The following is a 19156-nucleotide window of genomic DNA, read 5'->3' as shown; positions in this document are numbered from 1 at the left end:
CCCTCAAATCCTCATGTTTCACCCACATCTTTTCAAACTTAAATGGATATCTTACCGAGACTTTGTCCTCCTGTAAAATAATACTGATAGGATAGTGATCAAAACCAACAATAGGAAGAATCTCTGCCTCCGTGACCTAATTTCCTTTCACCCATTATCCGCCAAGAAAGAAATGATCAAGCTTCTCAACAATATTAAGAAACCCTGCATGCCGATTGGTCCAGGTGAAGTCGCCACATTTGAAAACAATTTTCATTAATCCATTCTCAACCACAAATTCGTTGAAATCCTTTTGAGATTATCTAGCCCATTCAAGGCCCCCTTTTTTATCAGAAGGATGGAGAATAGCATTAAAAGAACCCCCAATTATAAACACACTACCCTTATCCTCAACTAATCTCCCTCCCAATTGCCGCCACAAAATCCTTTTCCCTTTAGTAATGGTAGGTCCATGCACATTGATAATAAAAAAAGGAGCAGTTTAAAGACTTAGAGAAAATCCTAGCACAAAGCCAATTGACATCCTAGTTCACAATGTTTACCTCAATAGTGTTATCATTCCAAAGAATACCTAAACCTCCAGAAGCCCCAACAACAGCCACTAAATGACCTTTCCATCTAAATAATTTTTTGACGAAAGAACCAAAATCCTCATCATTCAATTTAGTCTCCTGTAATAAACAAATATCTGGTCGAGTTTGATAAAGACATCTCTTGATCAAACTGTAGACACCCAAAACTTGCACAGCTAATTAAATGAATTTTTTTCATTTAATCGTCATTTATTCACCTATTAATTAGAATAAGGTTTAATTAATATCCCTATTCTTCCAATTAGCTATTAATCAAATTAAAGATTTGATTAAAATCCTTTTCTTCTAGCCTAACCTATTAGTTAAACTAAGGTTTTATTAAGCCCCCTTTAGCCATTTAATTGAATAAATCTTATTTATTTAATTAAAACCCCCTTTTTGAACCCTTTTAATTGAATTTACATTTGATTAAAATCCCTTTGCATTTCAATAAATCAATATTTATTTGTGAATAGTCCCCCCTCACTTGCAAAATCCTACAAATGCAAGTTGCACCCCTTTTGGCTAAAATAAATCTTTTATTTTATCTAAAAATGCCTATGTCCCTCCACTTGCATTCTCCTACATTTCCCATTAGCATGCTAATAGTCTTCTAGAACCCCTCTAACCCCTCATTAATTATCCTAATTCTTCTAATCATGTCACATCCCTAAATTTGGGGGAGTCACTTCTCCAAATTTGGAAAAAAGTCTTCTAAATGCATTTAAGACTTTACCTTCTTCGACAAGTTAACTTGCTGAGTCTTCCAAACTTATAAGGTTATCTAACTTTCAACAAGATAACCTCCAAAGTCTTCAAAGGCATTTAATGCCTCTTACAAGACATCATCCTAGCCCATGATGGTTGTCCCTTTGGCCATCCCTCAACTTTGCACAAGAGTTTACCTCTTGGACAATAGCATGCTCCCTTGGATAATGGTACTATCCAATGATGTCATCTCTTGAGCTTACCCCTATTTCTTACTTAGCATCTAATGCTTGCTTAGCACCCTCTCAAGCCATCTCAATATGACATTTGTCAACTTAGGATTGGATTGAATACCTCCCATGGATTGATAACTTTCAATCCTAGCCCTTGTTAAGATTACTCAATCTTAACCATCCATTTCTCTATTTTCTCTATAAATAGAGCCCATTTCTTCAATCTATAAGATGAATCCATTTTATGTGTCCTTATTATAGTTGTTTTTGTAGGTTATCAGGGAGATCTCATTGTGCCTCTCTCAAGCATTTAGGTCATCCTAATTTCATCATGTTTATATTATATTATGTGTTAGATTAATAATTTAGCTTAATTGCATGTTATTTCCATAAGTATTTTCATCTTCATCATAGGTTAATTAGATCATTTAATCCTTCAATTTGGAAACACACCTCCATCTTGCATATCATCTATCATATCAATAGTTTTGATCATCTAATCAACTAGGATCTTAGTTGCATCCATTTACATTCCGGTTCATCATTCAAATCTCGTTCTTTAGGTTGTCATGTTAAAGATCAAGTGCTCTTCCAAGTGAGGGCCACCTTGAATCTTGAAGATCCTTGGAGATAGAGGACAATGAGACAATTTTGGGAGGTTTAGATTGACTAACATGCTTTGTTGGTTTTGATCTCTAATGCAATGTCCCATTGGTGTGCTTGTCTTGTTTGTGTCTCTTGTGTAGGTGCAAAGATTTGAGCTTACATTTTTGGTGCCCACCGTGGGGCTAGACCCTTGATTTTATCAAAATTTTAACATTTTTGTGCTAGTCCAGCCTAGAAGTTACAATACTCTTTTAGCACATATGTTGTACACTTTAGCGTGTTTGTCCGTTGTTTTAGCATGTTTATCTATTGTTTTAATGCGTCTGTTCATTCTTCTAGCGCATTTGAAGTATAGAGTAGCACATACACTATCTGTTTTAGTGTGTTTGTCTGTCTGTGTTTTTTGGGTCTAACAGTTTAGCGTATTTACACAGTTTTTTAGCGCGTTTGTCCATTCTTCTAGCATACGCAGTACGACTTAGCGCATTTGTTGTAGAGGCAAAAAAATCATAATTCGCTGGAAAGTTAGGCTTGTCTAGCCCACGTAGTGATTAAGATTTTCACAAACTCTCTTTTTGTAGGTTTCTAACAAATTCTTGCAGGTTGGAGGAGTTTAAAATAGGATTTTGTTTTCTTTCTAGCTTTTTTTCAAAGTTGGATAAAAAGAACTCACATTTCCATTTTGGTAAAAAGAACTTCATAGTTCATTTTGGTGTTCTTCAAATAAACCATACTTCAATTTTTGGGCTTAAAAAGAAACTCACTTGCAAGGGTTAAAAAGAATCACAAAATCAAACCTTCATTTTCTTGCAAGTTAGGAACAAAAACACAATCTTTCATTTGGGCTTAAAAAGAAATCTTTTATTTCTTGCAAAGGTAAAATTCACAATCAACATCTTTATTTGCAAGTTAAAAAGAACAATCAACTTGTCCCTTTTGCAAAGCGATTTACTTTATTGCAACGATTTTCATTTTGTTGACCAGGATTTCCAATTCCTAGTTTAGAAAATTATTGCTATGTGGGACTAAAAAGAACGCAATGTTTGATTGGAGCAACATCTGCAATTAGGACTTAGAAAACAATTGCTTTGAAAGAGTATAAAGATCTTTGTGTGCTTTTTCTTGAGTGGTAGGTATATGCTCTCCCCTTAATTGGGTGACCAAAAAGCCAAACCTGCTCTTTTCATGCTTTATTTACTTTCAAGCAATTAAAGCCTTTAGAGGGTCTGCCTTCTTGAATGCCTTGAGGAGGCTAGTGAGAAGGGTACGACCCTAGTGGGCAATGACTTTATCGCCAAGTTTACCAACCCACTATAATCAAATGTGGAGGTTGATAAAAATCCCCTCCAACAAAAGTGTGTATTTGATAACCTTCCCCTAGTATCCTTGAGATGTGAAAAGCCTTTGTTCTAAAGGTTGGGAAGCCTCTTAATTGAGTTTATCATTTGTCATGCCGAACAAAACCTTTATTACGAACCATAGAAGTAGAAACTTTGAGCCGAGTCAGTTGACATACATTGACAATATTATAGTGCAAGGGTGGGGAAGAATCTGCCCCCAAGATCACTCACCACACATCTCCCAAGATAACTACCCAATTGAGGAGCAATCCACTTTGGGTTAATTTATGGAAAAAGGAAAAAAAAATGGGCGCCCCTTAGGGTGTGACACGATTGTTTGAGCTGAAGGAGTATCGAGTTGTGGGCTATGATATTATTGATGAACCTTGAATAAAGAGTCTACTTGGTGTGTCTTATTTGTATCCAAACCAGTGAAAACATTGGGGATTTGAACACATCCTCAAATAACATACACTAAATGTTTAGCATTAGGATGACCATTGTCTTCATGTTTGTTATGTATTGTTGTCATAAATGATCAAACATCTTGCAAAGTATCAATCAACAAATCAAAAAAAAAAATCAGTTCAAACAAAGAGAAATCATAAGTGGAGGAGATTTTTAAAACCAACAAGCACCTTTTGAGGTGGTTATCAACTTTTCAACTATCTTTAGGCAAGACTCTCATCTAACAAGATTAGGGGAGTATCAAACCAAGTGATCAAGAGTTTATCATCCAACTATCTCAACAACAACAATACCTAGCTAGGTATTCAAGTTAGTCAAATCAAGTTTCCATATCAAGAGACTTTATCCATATCATTTGATGTTCGTTGTCATAGGGGCCTATCAAACAAACCCTCTATTTGACTTAGTAAGCTTGAGTATCCAAAATGAAGTATCCATCAAGTCAACAACATCAACCTATCCAAACTGAAACTTTGATCACTCATATGACCATCCCTTGTCGCTTGAAAAAGAAGAAGCTTATTCGAAGGAAATGAGTCCTAGCCTAAATCAAGATCAAGATATCATGGCGCTCCAATATAATCCCTTTTTTAATCAAGATCCCACCTATCAAGAATCTTACGATGATCCCCTAAGATTTTGGATCCCACCTATCAAGAATCTTATGATGATCCCGTAAGATTTTGGTATTCCATCCATGATGATCCCCTTTTATCTCAAGAGTAGAGTCCCATTCAACATCCACCTCCTAAGCAAGCACATGATATCCCTTCCATCTCCTTCACTAATCTAATTCAAAATCAAGAGAAAAGCACAAACTCAAATGATCCTACTCCAAGTCAAGATCAAGATCAAGGAATCCTTTCATCCTCCAAATCCATTTTAGGTCCTTTCATTCCAAAGTCAAACTCTTCATCCTCTAAATTCATTTTAGGTCCTTTCATTCCAAAGTCAAACTCTCCATCCCTTCCATCCATCTTGGGTCCTTACCTCCCTCCATCCACCAATCCATCACCTCAAATGATCCATAAGAAAGATCAACAAAGGCACACATCTTTGACCTTCTTTCAACCATCTATCTAAACATCTTTCCAAAACCATTCTTCCATCATTTCCTTTATCTATTTTGGGTCGTTGTGTCGCAAAAATCAATTTTCCCCCATCTCTTCATCACTTATCGAGTTGTGTACCAACACTCATCTTGAATACATTTCCATCTATCCTCACACAGATCTTCAAACATTCTATCTATTATCCAACACCTCTTTTTTATCCTTCCATCCCTTTCATTCAATCCTTTGCATAAATTCATCATTTGTGAATTAGGCATTTGTGTCATTTGGCAGATTCTTGCCCACGCTCGAATCTCGTGTTTAGTCCTTTTCCTAGATATGTATTCATGAAATGCTTCAGAATTGGAGGTTGTTCCTCTTTAACATTTTCTTTTGGTTGGGATACACACTCATTCCAAAAAAGATCCACTTATTGTATCTTGGAACTGACATCTTTTGATTACTATATCTCATACACTTAATCAATTTCTCTGAATCATTGTGATCTCTTAATCGAAGACATGGCTAGTGAAAAATCTAAAATCTTGCTTCAGCACCACTGTAATTATCAGACCCATGTAAGTTTCATCACTTACAAGCCAATGCAAGAAAAATAAAGAGCAAAAGACAATATCAAAAGATCAAATTCATGATAAAAAAATAATAAATAAATAAATGCAATATCAAAATGCTTGGCTATGGGAACATGCAAATAACTCCATCGGGGCTATGGACGCCTGGCTGGCAATGGAACAATATTTGTGAGATTACAACGATAACTTCGTCGGGGCTATGGACGCTCGTTGGCTGAGAGCTTTTACAAACCTTACAATTCTCAACCACTTCTTCCAACTCAATCTTTTGTTTCCAAATTCCCTGTTGAGAAACCAAATCAATCTCTTGTGGAATCGGAGGTAATGACCTCCAATACACACAAATTTTGGTGTACATGCTAAAGCCTTTATTTTCTACTGCATCCTTTGTGCTAATAAAATACCCAGTCTTGCTACCAATAAGTCTTAGGGTTTCTGGATGCTTATATTCACTCGACAAATTATACAACCTAATCCAGACTAGAATCTCCTCTAGGGTTGCAGCTAGGGGATCAAGATTTGGAATCCAATCTTTAATAAAGAAATCCATAGCCCCCATAATATAAGGTCCACCATTTATAATCTTTTGTTTCTCCTCCGTTGTATTGCAAATAATAAGATAGAATTCGTTCGACAGTGTGTTGATAGTGAACTCCTTGCTCCAATGTTCATTACACCATTTACGTACTTTAATATAAGCCGACCATTCCCCAACCCACTTCATAAAAAAGGCTTTTTCATGCATGGAGTTCACTACCTCCTTCCATTCATCATTTTCTCTTTGAACTAAAATAGAGAAGGTTGGGACCGACTGACTTACCTGTTTGGAAGTATCATTTTCTTTTGATTGCCAAAATTTATTTTCAATCTCCTTAAGGGTTTCAGTTTTTGCATCACCTTGTACTATCTCTAATTTTGTAGACGAGGAATCTTCGTACCATGTTGATTCTGAGAAAATCTTTCTAGAGTCCTCTTAGTAGCTCTAAGAGAAGTATCCTCCCAAACCCTAGTCGGGGGACGCCAAGCTCTTTGCTGAAAACTATTCCCAGTTCTTCGGGTTCTCTGCATCCCTTTGCCTTGCGGAAATCTCTGAAACCCTAGCCATCCATCACCCATTCTCAAAGCCATCCAACCGTTTACTGTACATTTATATCAAATATTTTAAAATTTTCATTATAATATTCTATCTATCTATCTATCTATCTATCTATCTATCTATCTATCTATCTATATATATATAGAAATCAATACAATATATACTAGATTTCCTTTAAATTAATATAAATAAAACAATTTAAAATAATTAAAATTAAATTAAATTAACCTAAATTAAATAAAATAACTTAAATTAAAATAATCAAAATCAAATTAAGTAACTTAAATTAAAATAAAATAAATAATTTATATTAAAATAAATTGAATAATTTATATTAAAATAAATTGCATGTCTTGTATTGTAACAAGTTAGATATCCAATATGTAATGCATAACTGCTAGTTATAAAAAGACATCTCCATGCATTCATATAGATAAATTCATTCTATATTTAGAACATTTTGTTTATACTTTATTTATAGCGACAAAGTTTGTTTATTTACCTTCAATTATAAAAGAATAAAAAGTCATTGTGGATTTTGAGGAAACCGAGGAAAGGAAATGACAACATTAATGTGTAACTTTGAAGGTACACAATAATTTACATATTCTAACATTGGTTTATCATTCATACTTTCTTCATATATCCTTTCTCATTATCTCATCAATGTATTCCAATCTTCAATTGTGTATTAAGATTATCTCTCTATTTTCCAGTTGAATTCATTCATTATGTATACATTAAAGATCTTTGGATACAAACAAGATTTGTAAATGGAGCTCTACAATATATTCAAAAAATTATCAATAAACTAGGAAGTTCTCCACCTAAACCAACAACATATGTAATGCTTGAATTTGACCATTATTCAAGAATACCATTTGATAATCATCATCCAAATACAATTCCAATAACAACAATACAAAGGGGCAGAACACTTCAATTACCATTAAGATTGGCATGGGCATTAACAATACATAAATCTTAAGGGTTGACTCTATCAAAAGTCACAATTGATATAAGACCATGAGAAAGAACAAGATTAACATTCGTGACAATGTCTCGTGTAAAGTCTTTGGAAAGTCTCATAATAATGCCAACATTTTCATTTGATTGTTATGAAAAAATAAAAAAAGGTAGACAACTTGCAAAGCGAAAGACCGAAGAAAATAGATTAAAATATTAGAAGATAATTGATGTAATATATCTTTCTTCAAATAATATGAAATAAATTATTATTAATAAATGTGTGATTTTCAATCATGATAATAATTGCTAACATCCTTGTATCGCTTCTACATTTGTATTTTTTACAAAACTATTTACACATTCTCACTATGAATAATATTGTAATATAAATATATAATAATATAATAATAATTAGTCTTAATAGATTTTTTTTAATGCTGAAGAGTTAAATAGAAATATAAAAATACAAAAGTATAGTAATATGTCAATAATAATTTGATATTGATTAATATATATATAATTTAATTAATATATTAATAATAATTTAATATTAAAGTATAATTTTTTTAGTTATGCTACATATATGTTGTTCTATTCTATTTATTGTTTAGCTACATACATTTACTTCAAATGAAAAAAAAATTCAAAATATGTAGCATTTTCTAAATATACATCATGTAACCTTGCATCATTTTTTCTCTTATCATAAGAGAAATGTTAGATATATTTTGCTCTAATTTATTTCCTATTTAACAACATACATTTACTTCAAATGAAGAAAATTTCTATAAATTTATCTAATTACCTCACCTTAACATATATTGCCTTTAAGTTTAAAAAATTTATCTTCTATTATTCAATATTGATTTAAAAGCTAAAAATAATTTCCTTGTAGGTGAGCAAAATGTCATGTAATGTATGTGCATGGATGTCCAATTGGTTGAAAAAGTACCACTACCGTCTTCCACTCAATACCATCCTTCATATAGAGGAATTAAGTGTCCGCTACTGGTTGAGAGAAAAAAATGATCAATAGAATTCACAAAAATGGACCAAAGAATAATTAATTTTTTTTCGATAATTATGCATTATACTTTAACTTCCTCTATGGTTCCAAGGTGAAAATGAATTTAGATGTAAAAAAGTATAATCTAGAAATTGAGATTATAACTTTATGTGACTGACCAATTTCTCAATACCATGAGCTTCAAGGCCTTTACCTTGCTAGATGTATATGGAAGGTCACTATTAGGCCAACGACGACAATAAAAAAATGCAACTTATCTGAACAACTCAGTATGAAGTTCATGAGATTTCTTAAGGGACAATCATGAATTACTTTTCATACAGGACCACTTAAAGAATGGTTGCTTGCTACTTTAAGTTTAATTATTCAATCAGATTCACAATGCATCAAGTCATGCCATCATTTAGATTGTTACATGCTCACTATGGGATACCTACATTATATGTTGTGAAGTCCAACATAACAATCAAAGTTCAGGCTCTTCTTCATGATATTAAAAATGAAGAGATATTACCGGTGCATAAATGGTTAACAAAGTAAAACTTGACCATCTTCTACTACTCTCACCTCCCTTTCCTTAACCATCTTACGAATAAGGATCTTATTTCCATCCCTTTTTTTCTGTTGCATTCTATGGATTCTAATGTGAGAGATATTGCTGAAGCCAAGAAGAAAGGCAAGGACTTTACTATTCTCCACCAAGGCCTTATCCTCCGCCTTTACAAATTCCACTTGGCCCTCTGTCCTCCCCGCACGATTTCGGTCCAAAATGTTCCTGAAAGCCACTCTCCGGCTATAGCCGATGCTAACCCTGACATAAGCCCTCCTCGTTTGCTTGAACCTAGCTCCTCCAGTAAGAAAAATAAAAAGTGTGTCTACCACTCGAAGGATTTAAAACCCCCCAAGAAAGTGGGAATCTAGGAAATCGACTCCGATGTGGAGATTACTGATGAAGCTAACACTCCTCGTCGCTCTGTGAGATTGGCGTCCAAACCCCAAGAGAAACCCTTAAAGGACTCCTCCTCATCCCATGATACTGGGAATTCCATCCCCTCTAGTAATGCAGCCTTGTTTCATTTCACCTCGACCCCTCATTCTGTGAGCTCCACCCATGTGTCTGAAATCCCTAAAAATTCCATGAGCCCGGATGCTAGTTCCAATTCTTGGGAAAACTCTCCATCCCCTACTCTCAGGTTTGAAAAGACGGTGGTGGTGGAGGAAGTGAGTAGCATCAAGGAGGAAGCAGAAGGCAAACTGACGGATTTGGAGAAGAAAGTGGACGACATGATCGAGAATTTGCAGGAAATTGCCAGTAGAACGGATGCTATTGAGAATAAACTGCATGATGTCTCCAAGTTTGCGCTGAATGTCATGCACAACTCTGCGACCACTCTTTGTCTCTTGCATGAAAGCACCCTCAAAGGAAAATGAATGGAGGATGAGGACTAGAAAGACCTCTTCAAATTTCTCACCAAAGAATGGGCAAGGAAGCTCCTCCCCAAGAGGAGCCATGGAAAAAAGAAGTAACTTTGTTTGCCATGGAATGGTTTTTTGGTTTTTGAAAGACCCTAATGGTCTTACGACTTATAGTTGTGGTTACTGGTTAATCCTGGACTTAGCTATCTTTTGCCCTGCGTGGCATATTTTAACTAAGACTTTTATATACTTTGTTAATATGCGTAGTATGTTTAAAGTTTTTGATAGAGGAAAGTTTAAGAGGTTGTGATTTTGTTGTTTCTCTGCTAACAGTTGTTTATCTGTTGTTATCTTGACTATATCTAGGTCAGCCCCCTAGTTTTGGCTGCTTTTAATATAAAAAACAAAGTAAAACTTGACATAAATTTTGAAAACCTATTTACACATTGTATCTATGACTAAATTCAATGATTATAATATAGTATAGATGTTGTTTAGCAGTTATTACTACTTCGTGAATGATTAGTCAAGTGATTTTTTTTTCTATTTTTTAAATATCATTTTGATAAATGATTCCAAATTTTTAATTTGCATGATATTTTACAAATGTTGTTATTATACCTTTAAAAAGTATGATATTGCCTTTATCTAATTTCAAATTTAACTAAAATTAAATTAAAAACATCATCGATCATTGAATTTAATTGCACTTCATACTTTATCATTGAACATCTAAATGTTCCATATTTTGAAACTTGATATCTCTCAGTGTACTTTACTTAGAATTTTAAAAATATAGATATGCTAGTATATATAATTATTTAATATATGTATGCTAGTGATCAAGCACTTTTAAAATTTTCAATTTATTTTCACTTCAAATCTTAAATAACCCACAATTGTCAATGGGACCTTGATCTATACTTGTGAAGTCGAATGGAGTCCATTAGAAATCAAGCCTTGACTCTTAGCCAAAGAGATTTTAGCCTATATGCTTGTGTCTGTAAACCTAATAAAAAACCGCAATTTTTTTCCTTTTTGCAAACTTCCCAATCATAGCTCAAACCCTAGCTACATACACGGGATAGAGATTTTAATGTAAAGATACAGAAAGAAAAAAGAGTGAGTCAGGGATTTGGTTTTAGCGATCTGAAAGAATCTGCAATGTGGGTGTTGAGGAGGAAATTACACTTGACAGTGAATGAAGCAGCACTGGCGAAGCACCGATACAAAGGCTGGGAGGAAGAGCAGAAGTCGAAGTTGACAAGAAACACCCTCAAGAATGTGTTAGGGTTTCACAGAGGCAGCCGCGTTGCCCTGTGGAAGGGGAAAGTCGGTTTGACGAAGCCCTTCAAAGGATGCCCAACCACCTGGTGGACCAACCTTTATGAAGAGACCTCCCTCGACAAGTACAAGGAAATCACTGGCAATGACGTCTCTCTTACCGGCTTCCATTTCTATGAAAAGAACAGAGACGACTGGCTGGCGACCTTGCCCGACGACCTCATCGAAGGCCAAAGCGGAGTGCTAGAAATAAAGTGCCCTTTCTAATTCTTCCAATCTGCTCCACAACTTACTTGTTGAAAGCTTTCTTGAAATCCACAAAGCAGCAAAAGACCTCACCTCCTTGTTTGTCCCAAACCTTTTCAATCAAGTGTCTAAGGGTATTGCAATGGTCAATGGTGGAATGTTTCAACCTAAATTATGCTTGCCCTTTCGCCCTCATTCCCTCTTTTTCAGCCCAAGTACTGATTTGTCTTTCTATCATGCTCCCAAAAAGTTTACCAAAAAGAGGATTAATCATTATAGTGATAATTTGAGGGATTGTTGATGTCGCCACTCTTATGCAAGGGGATGACAACACTTGTTATCCAGTTTGTTGGAAATCCATTTTGAATGACCCCATTGAATATTCTTTTAATGTGTGGTTTGAGAATTTTCATGCCCCATCTTAAATATTCCACTTGTAAGCCATCTATGTCTTGAGCTTTACCTGCTGCAAGTTTTTTAATTTCTTCTTTAATATTGTCTAAGAGAAGAGCTTAGTTCTTGACTTGATTATCGACGGGAAGTCTTTATCTTGCACTCTCTCATAGAGTTTCTTTGCATATTCTAACCACTAAAGATTCGTGATGTTAGTCTCTTTAACTGTGTCTCTTTGTTGCAACTCTTTCCAAACGCCTCTTGGATTGTGCTTCCCAGGAAAACCAACTCTTTTCTTCTAGTTTGCATATAGACCTCTTTTTTCATTCTCACTTGCTTGACATATTTTTTGTTATTAACCCATAGTTTGACCATTTTCTTTGCTGCCTTACATTCTCTGTCATACCATGGATTTGCTAGAAAGCTATTCTTGCTACTTCTCTTAGGTCTAGACCTTTTGCATGAATTGAGTGCCTTGGGGATTATTGATGTCAGCTTGGTGCTTCCTATTATTTCTTTGCTTGAATTGGTCAACCCATTGTCTCCTTTTCCTTGCAGCTGTTTTTTGAGCATTGTTTGAAAGATTTCTTGGTTTTCATGTGTCAAGAGGACTATACTTCGAGTGACCTCTTTATTTTCTTTTTGTTGTATCTTCTCATGATGTTGGTTAGCTTTTGACATGCTAATTTTAACATATATTGGGCTATGGTCTGATTTCATTTATGTGGGGCAGTCCTTCACCTCAACTTCTCTAAAACTTGACATATAAGTTTCTTTGAGCTTATAACATAATCTACCACACTGAGACTATTATAAGTGTGGCATGTGAAGGTTCCTGAGCTTGGCCAAGCTTTAAACCATTTCATATAATTAGATCATATAAGCTGCAAACTCCCAATATTTCTGCCCCATGGTGTATGATAGCTCCTTTCACAACTTAAGATACTCTTTCCCATTTTTGACTTCCTCTGCTAACCATTTTTGACTAGAAACCAAAAAGAAATATAAAAAACCTATATGATTTTTTTAAAATCATATAAAACTTTCCAATCATCCCAAACTCTTTTCTTTCTGCAACCTTCCCAATCATAGCTCAAACCCTAGCTACATACACGGGATATGCATTTTAACGTAAAGATACAAAAAGAGAAAAGAGTGAGCCAAGTCTGGTTTCATCGATCTAGAAGAATCTGCAATGTGGGTGTTGAGGAGGAAATTACACTCGGCAGTGGATGAAGCAGCACTGGTGAAGCACCGATACAAAGAGTGGGAGGAAGAGCGGAAGTCAAAGTTGACAACGAGCACCCTCAAGAATGTAACCCTAATACTTGAACCATAACCCTTACCCTTACACTAAGCTAACCCTAATCATAATCCTATCTTTAATTTTATAAAATTATATTATTTTAATATTAAAAATAATATTATTTCAAACCAATAAGTAATATATCAAATTATTAAATATATATTTAATCATATTAAATAATAATATAGAGTTGACCCCGCAATGCAACAACAATCACATGCCTAGTATTGATACCGGTTCTTGTGTTCGAGTCCTAAATACCTTCTAGTTTGTTTGGTGGACGTATGTTAGTTAGAGGCCTTCATGATGATCGTGCAAACATAAGTGACAGTTTCGAGGGTGAGCTGGAGTTGGTACCCGTGCATCCTGAGGGTTGTACGTGTGGAATGGATGCTAGTGGCGGAAGCCAAAGGAACAAATCGATGGGTGAAAAATGACGAAGATATAACACAATGTAAGAGGTGTTAAGGCCTTGTATTCCAAGGTGGTCATGTTGAGCGCAGTTGGTGGAGGATAACATGTAGGGAGATAAAGTGAACTATGGAGTGATAAGGTGGAAACAATGGAGAGATAAAGGGTTAAGTCTAGAGAGATAAGGAGATATGAAAAATAAGGAGGGGCGTAGTTGGAGAGATAACGAGAGGTATAAGGATGAAGATCAAGAGTGATAAAAGATGAAGAGATAAGGGATGCTCCCTGTAATGGAGGAATAAGAGATATGGAGAGATAAGAGGTGCACGAGCATGGAGAAGTAAGGAAAGTGGAGTGATAAGGTATATAAAGAGATAAAGAAAGAAGTAAGAAGAAGGAGAGGAGAATAAAGAAATAAAAGAGACAAATCAAGGCGGTGTTAATGTCTCATAAAGCAAAAAAATCATCACAGGAATGGGGTGTTTATAGCTCTAATCAAAAGCTATTACCGATCCAAAAGAATTTAAACAATAATATCAAGGACAAAAAAAACCTCAAAATTCACATTCATAAAATACCAAAAAAACAAACAAACTTAAAAAACAGGAAACTATATAATTTTTCAATCCCATATATCTTCTCTGCATTTCTTTTAAATCATATAAATCTTTCCAATCATCCCAAATTCTCTTCTTCTGCAACCTTCCCAATCATAGCTCAAACCCTAGCTACATACACGGGATAGACATTTTAATGTAAAGATACGGAAAGAGAAAAGATTGAGCCAGGGATCTGGTTTCAGCGATCTGGAAGAATCTGCAATGTGGGTGTTGAGGAGGAAATTACACTCGGCAGTGGAAGAAGCGGCACTGGTGAAGCACCGATACAAAGGCTGGGGGGAAGAGCGGAAGTCGAAGTTGACAGCGAGCACCCTCAAGAATGCGTTAGGGTTTCGCAGGGGCAGCCGCGTTGCCCTGTGGAAGGAGAAAGTCGGCCTGGCGAAGCCCTTCAACGGATGCCCAGCCACCTGGTGGACCAACCTTTACGAAGAGACCGCCCTCGACAAGTACAAGGAAATCACCGGCAACGACGTCTCTCTTACCGGCTTCCATGTCTATGAAAAGAACAGAGACGACTGGCTGGCTGCATCGCCCGACGGCCTCATCGAAGGCCAAAGCGGAGTGCTGGAAATAAAGTGCCCTTTTAACTGTTTGGCGGAGACGGCGGACAAAGACAAAATGGCGTTTCCGTGGGCGGCCGTTCCAGCGGTGTGCATGCCCCAGGCGCAGGGGCTCTTGGAGATCCTCGACCGCGACTGGTTGGACTTCTTTGTCTGGACTCCGCGCGGCTCTAGTCTCTTTCGGATTAACAGGGACCCGCAATACTGGGCTCTTATTTTCCCTCAACTCCGTGACTTTTGGTTGCAACACGTCGTGCCTGCCAAGACTCTCCGCCCGCCCGACATAAATTCGCTTTGCCCCTCTCCTCAGAACCCTAACTTTGCCGATATTTGGATTAAAAGTACACGGCTCGTTGGCGGTTCACGTTTGCTTGTCAAGGAATCTCATTCTTGAAGTCTCCTGCATTAAGGTTTTCTTCTCATTTATCGATTTCTAAGTTCCAAGTTTAATATTGATGGTGTAGTGTTTCATTGTCTGCCAATTTTAGTTTTTTATTTAATTTTATTTGTTACTGTATTAACTATAAGCATGGTGCATTAATAGTCTGCTAAGAGTTCTCGTTTGGTTGTAATGAGTTTTTATCCGGCTAATTTTCAACTAGAAGATAATAAATTTATCCATTCATAGGGACAATCCAATCTGCATTTTTTTTTTCTAAATGGACCATGTAAATTTCCTCCCAGGATTACTCTATTTGGGTATTGAGGGCATTCTCTACACCTGCCACAACCTTTCTTCAAGCAGTGCATAATGTTCCTTCAACCGTGGCAAATACTTTGTTTTCTTCAATCTATAGAAGATCAGTTTACCATAACCTCTGCAATCTCGTGTATAGGGACGGACAATCCATCTCCTTTTCCCTTTCTTTTTTTTTGTAGTAAATGGACAATGTAAACTTCCTTTCAGCCTGCGTGACTTTCCCACAGGATGTATCAAGCTCATCCACCCTAGAATGCAATCTCCTTCCTAAAAACATTCAAGAGAGGTTACCAATAGTTTAAGACTATCATACATGATTCGCTATCTAATGAATTTATAACAGCATGAAAAATTCAAAAAATACTTATCTCTTTATAAGTTAGTTTTCAATATAACCATCCACTTAGATCACATCGAATCATCTGATGATGGCTGCGTGGCCTTCAGCCCTCGCCATCACTCAGAATCTATTCTCATCTATAAGCACTTTATAAATACCCTTGCCACAGGAGTGTGAATTTAGTTTGAAGTCTGGACACTGCTCTGATCTCTCAGTCTGCAAAAAGGATATGGGATCTACCTTCAAGCTGTTAGGCTTTATAGAAGGAACCCGCTCTGATACCATGTTGATTTTATGATCAGACTAATAACAAAAAACATAAAACAATAAACGCAATACACATAACACAGTAGTACCCTGGGAAAACCTCCCTCTTGGAGGTGAAAAACCCAGCAACAATTATCTCAGTTTATATTAAATCAAACACAGTAGCACAATTACAACATTCCCATGCTAGGGCAGACTTATCTGAAATGCTATGACCTTGACAATCCTTCAAATGCAGATCGCTGTCACTGTAACTTCATTCGGCAGCACTGAAGGATGTTCGCTCAGCTTGGAATACAAGTTCGCCAGCCTTTAGACAGATTCAGGAACCCTCGGTTATTTGCTGATTGCAGAGATAGGAAATTCGCTGATTGTATTGATGTTAGAATGATCACAAATCATCTTGTATATATATGAATTAATGCCTCCAATAGATCATAGTCGGCCTTGTATTTTTGGCGCCAAGAATAGGATCAGACCTTTAATTACAAGTTACGTATAGGTCGGCCCTAATTACAAGTCACATATAGGTCGGCCCTAATTACAAGTTACATAATTGCACTAGGGGTTCGCCCATTCAGGGTCAGACCTAAATGCTTTACAAGTTACACAAATTACATGATGCCACCCATGATTACATAAATAACTTAAACTAGAATCCGATTCTAGCTACATATTTCAACAAATTTGACATGAATTTCCCACTCTCCTCTCCATTTAATGCTTATAAGCTATAAAGTTTGTGAGTACATGTTAATGGTATTCTCTATTTACCTTAGACTGTCAAATTCGTATGGATAAGTGTGTATGATACACTGGTATGGCATTTTATTTGTGGGGCGTGGAGTTTAGGTTCATTCAATATGAATGCAGCAGCCTAAAAACAGAATTAAGTTCATAATACAATATATGATGCAAATGCTAAACAAAATAACCATAAATATTAGTTATTATGAATTTCAAAAATTGAAATACAATATACTAATCTTTTTATGAATTTTTGCAAGTTTGAATGTCAAGATAAATAATCATTGTTTAATCAGTATGTATATATAAATTTATAAATCCTAATCAGTATGTACATATAAATTTATAATTTAAAATGCTATATTTAATATCTATGATTAGAATATAAAATTTTAAAACTGTGAAAATATAATTTTTATATATTATTATTTTTTTAAATTTATCATGAATAATGAAAATTAAATTACATTATAATGTGATTTATCTTTCGAGGTTTCGTGATTCCTGTGGAGCCCACTCAAAATGTAATGCCCCTTTTTTCAAAATTAAGCAAAGTTGAAACTCAAAATGCCCGATCATACATTTTTCATGGGTTTTGGAATTTTGCACTCAGGAAATGGGATTAAAAATATAATAATAAAGTTTATTTCAAATGATCTCTCAAGTATCAATCAAAAATCATTAAGGGAATTTGAAGAATTATGTCTTTTGGAAGAAAACTCTATATAAGCAAGGAGAAGGCTGATGTTGAGCTAACATTTAATTTTTGATTTTTGAACTAGCATTGGACTATGGATGAATACTTTCTAAGTTTGGAATTGGAGGACAGAACCCCCTGATTTTCATTGCTGAATTAGTGGTTGGAAACCTCTGATTCAGATTTGCAGTTATCATATCCAGAGATTGTATATTAACTTCAAGTTGATTGGTATATTGAATTCAGGTAAAATCTTTGTTTAGTTTGCATAGAAGATTTTCTTGATAATTTTGTAGCTACTCTCATAGAGCCACTTATCTATAATTTTTAACAACACATTTTGTTGATAGCGGAATTGGCAAGTCAGGATTGGTGTATTTTGACAGCAATTTCTAATATGCATAAGACGATAATATTCCAAAGAGCTGTGGTGATGCAATTTGTTCATTGCAATGTCTAAAGTGGTGATGGTTCATATTTAAAATTGCTATTGTTATTCCTTCTTGTGTGGTGGTAGCTGTATGACTATAAATCTGCAATTCTAAATATCAGGAATCCGAATTCTTTCTTCATATTCGAAAGCAGTGATTCAAACTCTTCTCAGCACTTCCATTTTGGGCATTGGTTTCAAGAGATACTTGTGTTCAAGTGCAGTGTTTCATATTGTCTCTAGCACTACCAATTGTGGGAGTTCTAATTCAATTGTGCAGTTCATTATCTGTTTGATTTAACAATTGTCTCATGATATTCCATAGGGATTTTTCAGTGACTTCATGAGAGATTTATTTAGAATCTATCGACTGAAAATGCATACATTTAACCCCAACAAAGCTGTATAATCAGTGATATTGTGTGAACCATTATATGTAAATCAAATAATATAAAGTATTCCATCTGCGGTATGTTGGAAAATGTGAGCAGTAAAAATGGCTGGTGGTTATCGGTTGTATGTAATTTCTGGGTTCTTCTTGTTTGCGGCAGATTCTTTTCTCCGGTTGTCTTTTGCTTCCACTCTGATTACAACAAACAAAACAAGGGGTTTTCCTTCTTGCTGCGACTGGAATGGCGGTTTTGTTTAGTTGTGATGAGACAGCAAATGAAATGCAATAATATGGTGGTTGTTATGATTAGGGACGGCATAGTTAAAAATAATTTTAAAACTGCTTTAAATATTGTTGGAAACAATATAGAAACTGTTTGGAATTGCCACATTGATGGCTGCACATGTTTCAAGTAAAGGTTTTACCATTGATCAAAATATGTTTTGTATAAAGGTGCCATGAAATGGTCAATATACACAAATATTTATACTCCTATGAACAAACACTGCACATGTTTATGTTTTTTGGGCAGTCAATCGTGCGTGCACTACTTGCCATTTGGATAGGTGCTATTTATTGAAGAGATTTTTTTGATGATTCTATAACAAAGTAATGACGTATATTTTAATTTTTATTAATATTGCTGATTATTTCCAAAGACACTAAAGAAAATGATTAGCATCA

At 35.3% G+C, this 19156-nt stretch overlaps 1 protein-coding gene across 4 annotated transcripts; it reads left to right on the top strand.

Moving 5' to 3' along the window:
• The first annotated feature begins 14315 nt into the window (after positions 1-14315).
• Positions 14316-18939, top strand: LOC131029900 (uncharacterized). 4 transcript variants are annotated; one of them, XR_009102849.2, is made up of 3 exons: positions 14319-15310; positions 17737-17897; positions 18204-18368. XR_009102849.2 is itself a non-coding variant. In XM_057960566.2 (2 exons), exon 1 carries the CDS (start codon positions 14542-14544, stop codon positions 15292-15294), a length of 753 nt encoding a protein of 250 aa, XP_057816549.1. In that variant the 5' UTR covers positions 14316-14541; the 3' UTR covers positions 15295-15310; positions 18633-18939. The 4 variants fall into 4 exon arrangements, 2 of the variants coding, with proteins under 2 accessions (XP_057816549.1, XP_057816548.1); XR_009102848.2 differs by having other exon boundaries at positions 18002-18368; XM_057960566.2 differs by lacking the exons at positions 17737-17897; positions 18204-18368 and adding an exon at positions 18633-18939 and having other exon boundaries at positions 14316-15310.
• The last annotated feature ends 217 nt before the right edge of the window (positions 18940-19156 follow it).

This window comes from Cryptomeria japonica, chromosome 3 (assembly GCF_030272615.1).
Source record: "Cryptomeria japonica chromosome 3, Sugi_1.0, whole genome shotgun sequence".
NCBI lineage: Eukaryota > Viridiplantae > Streptophyta > Pinopsida > Cupressales > Cupressaceae > Cryptomeria > Cryptomeria japonica.
This window is presented reverse-complemented; position numbering and strand designations above follow the sequence as displayed.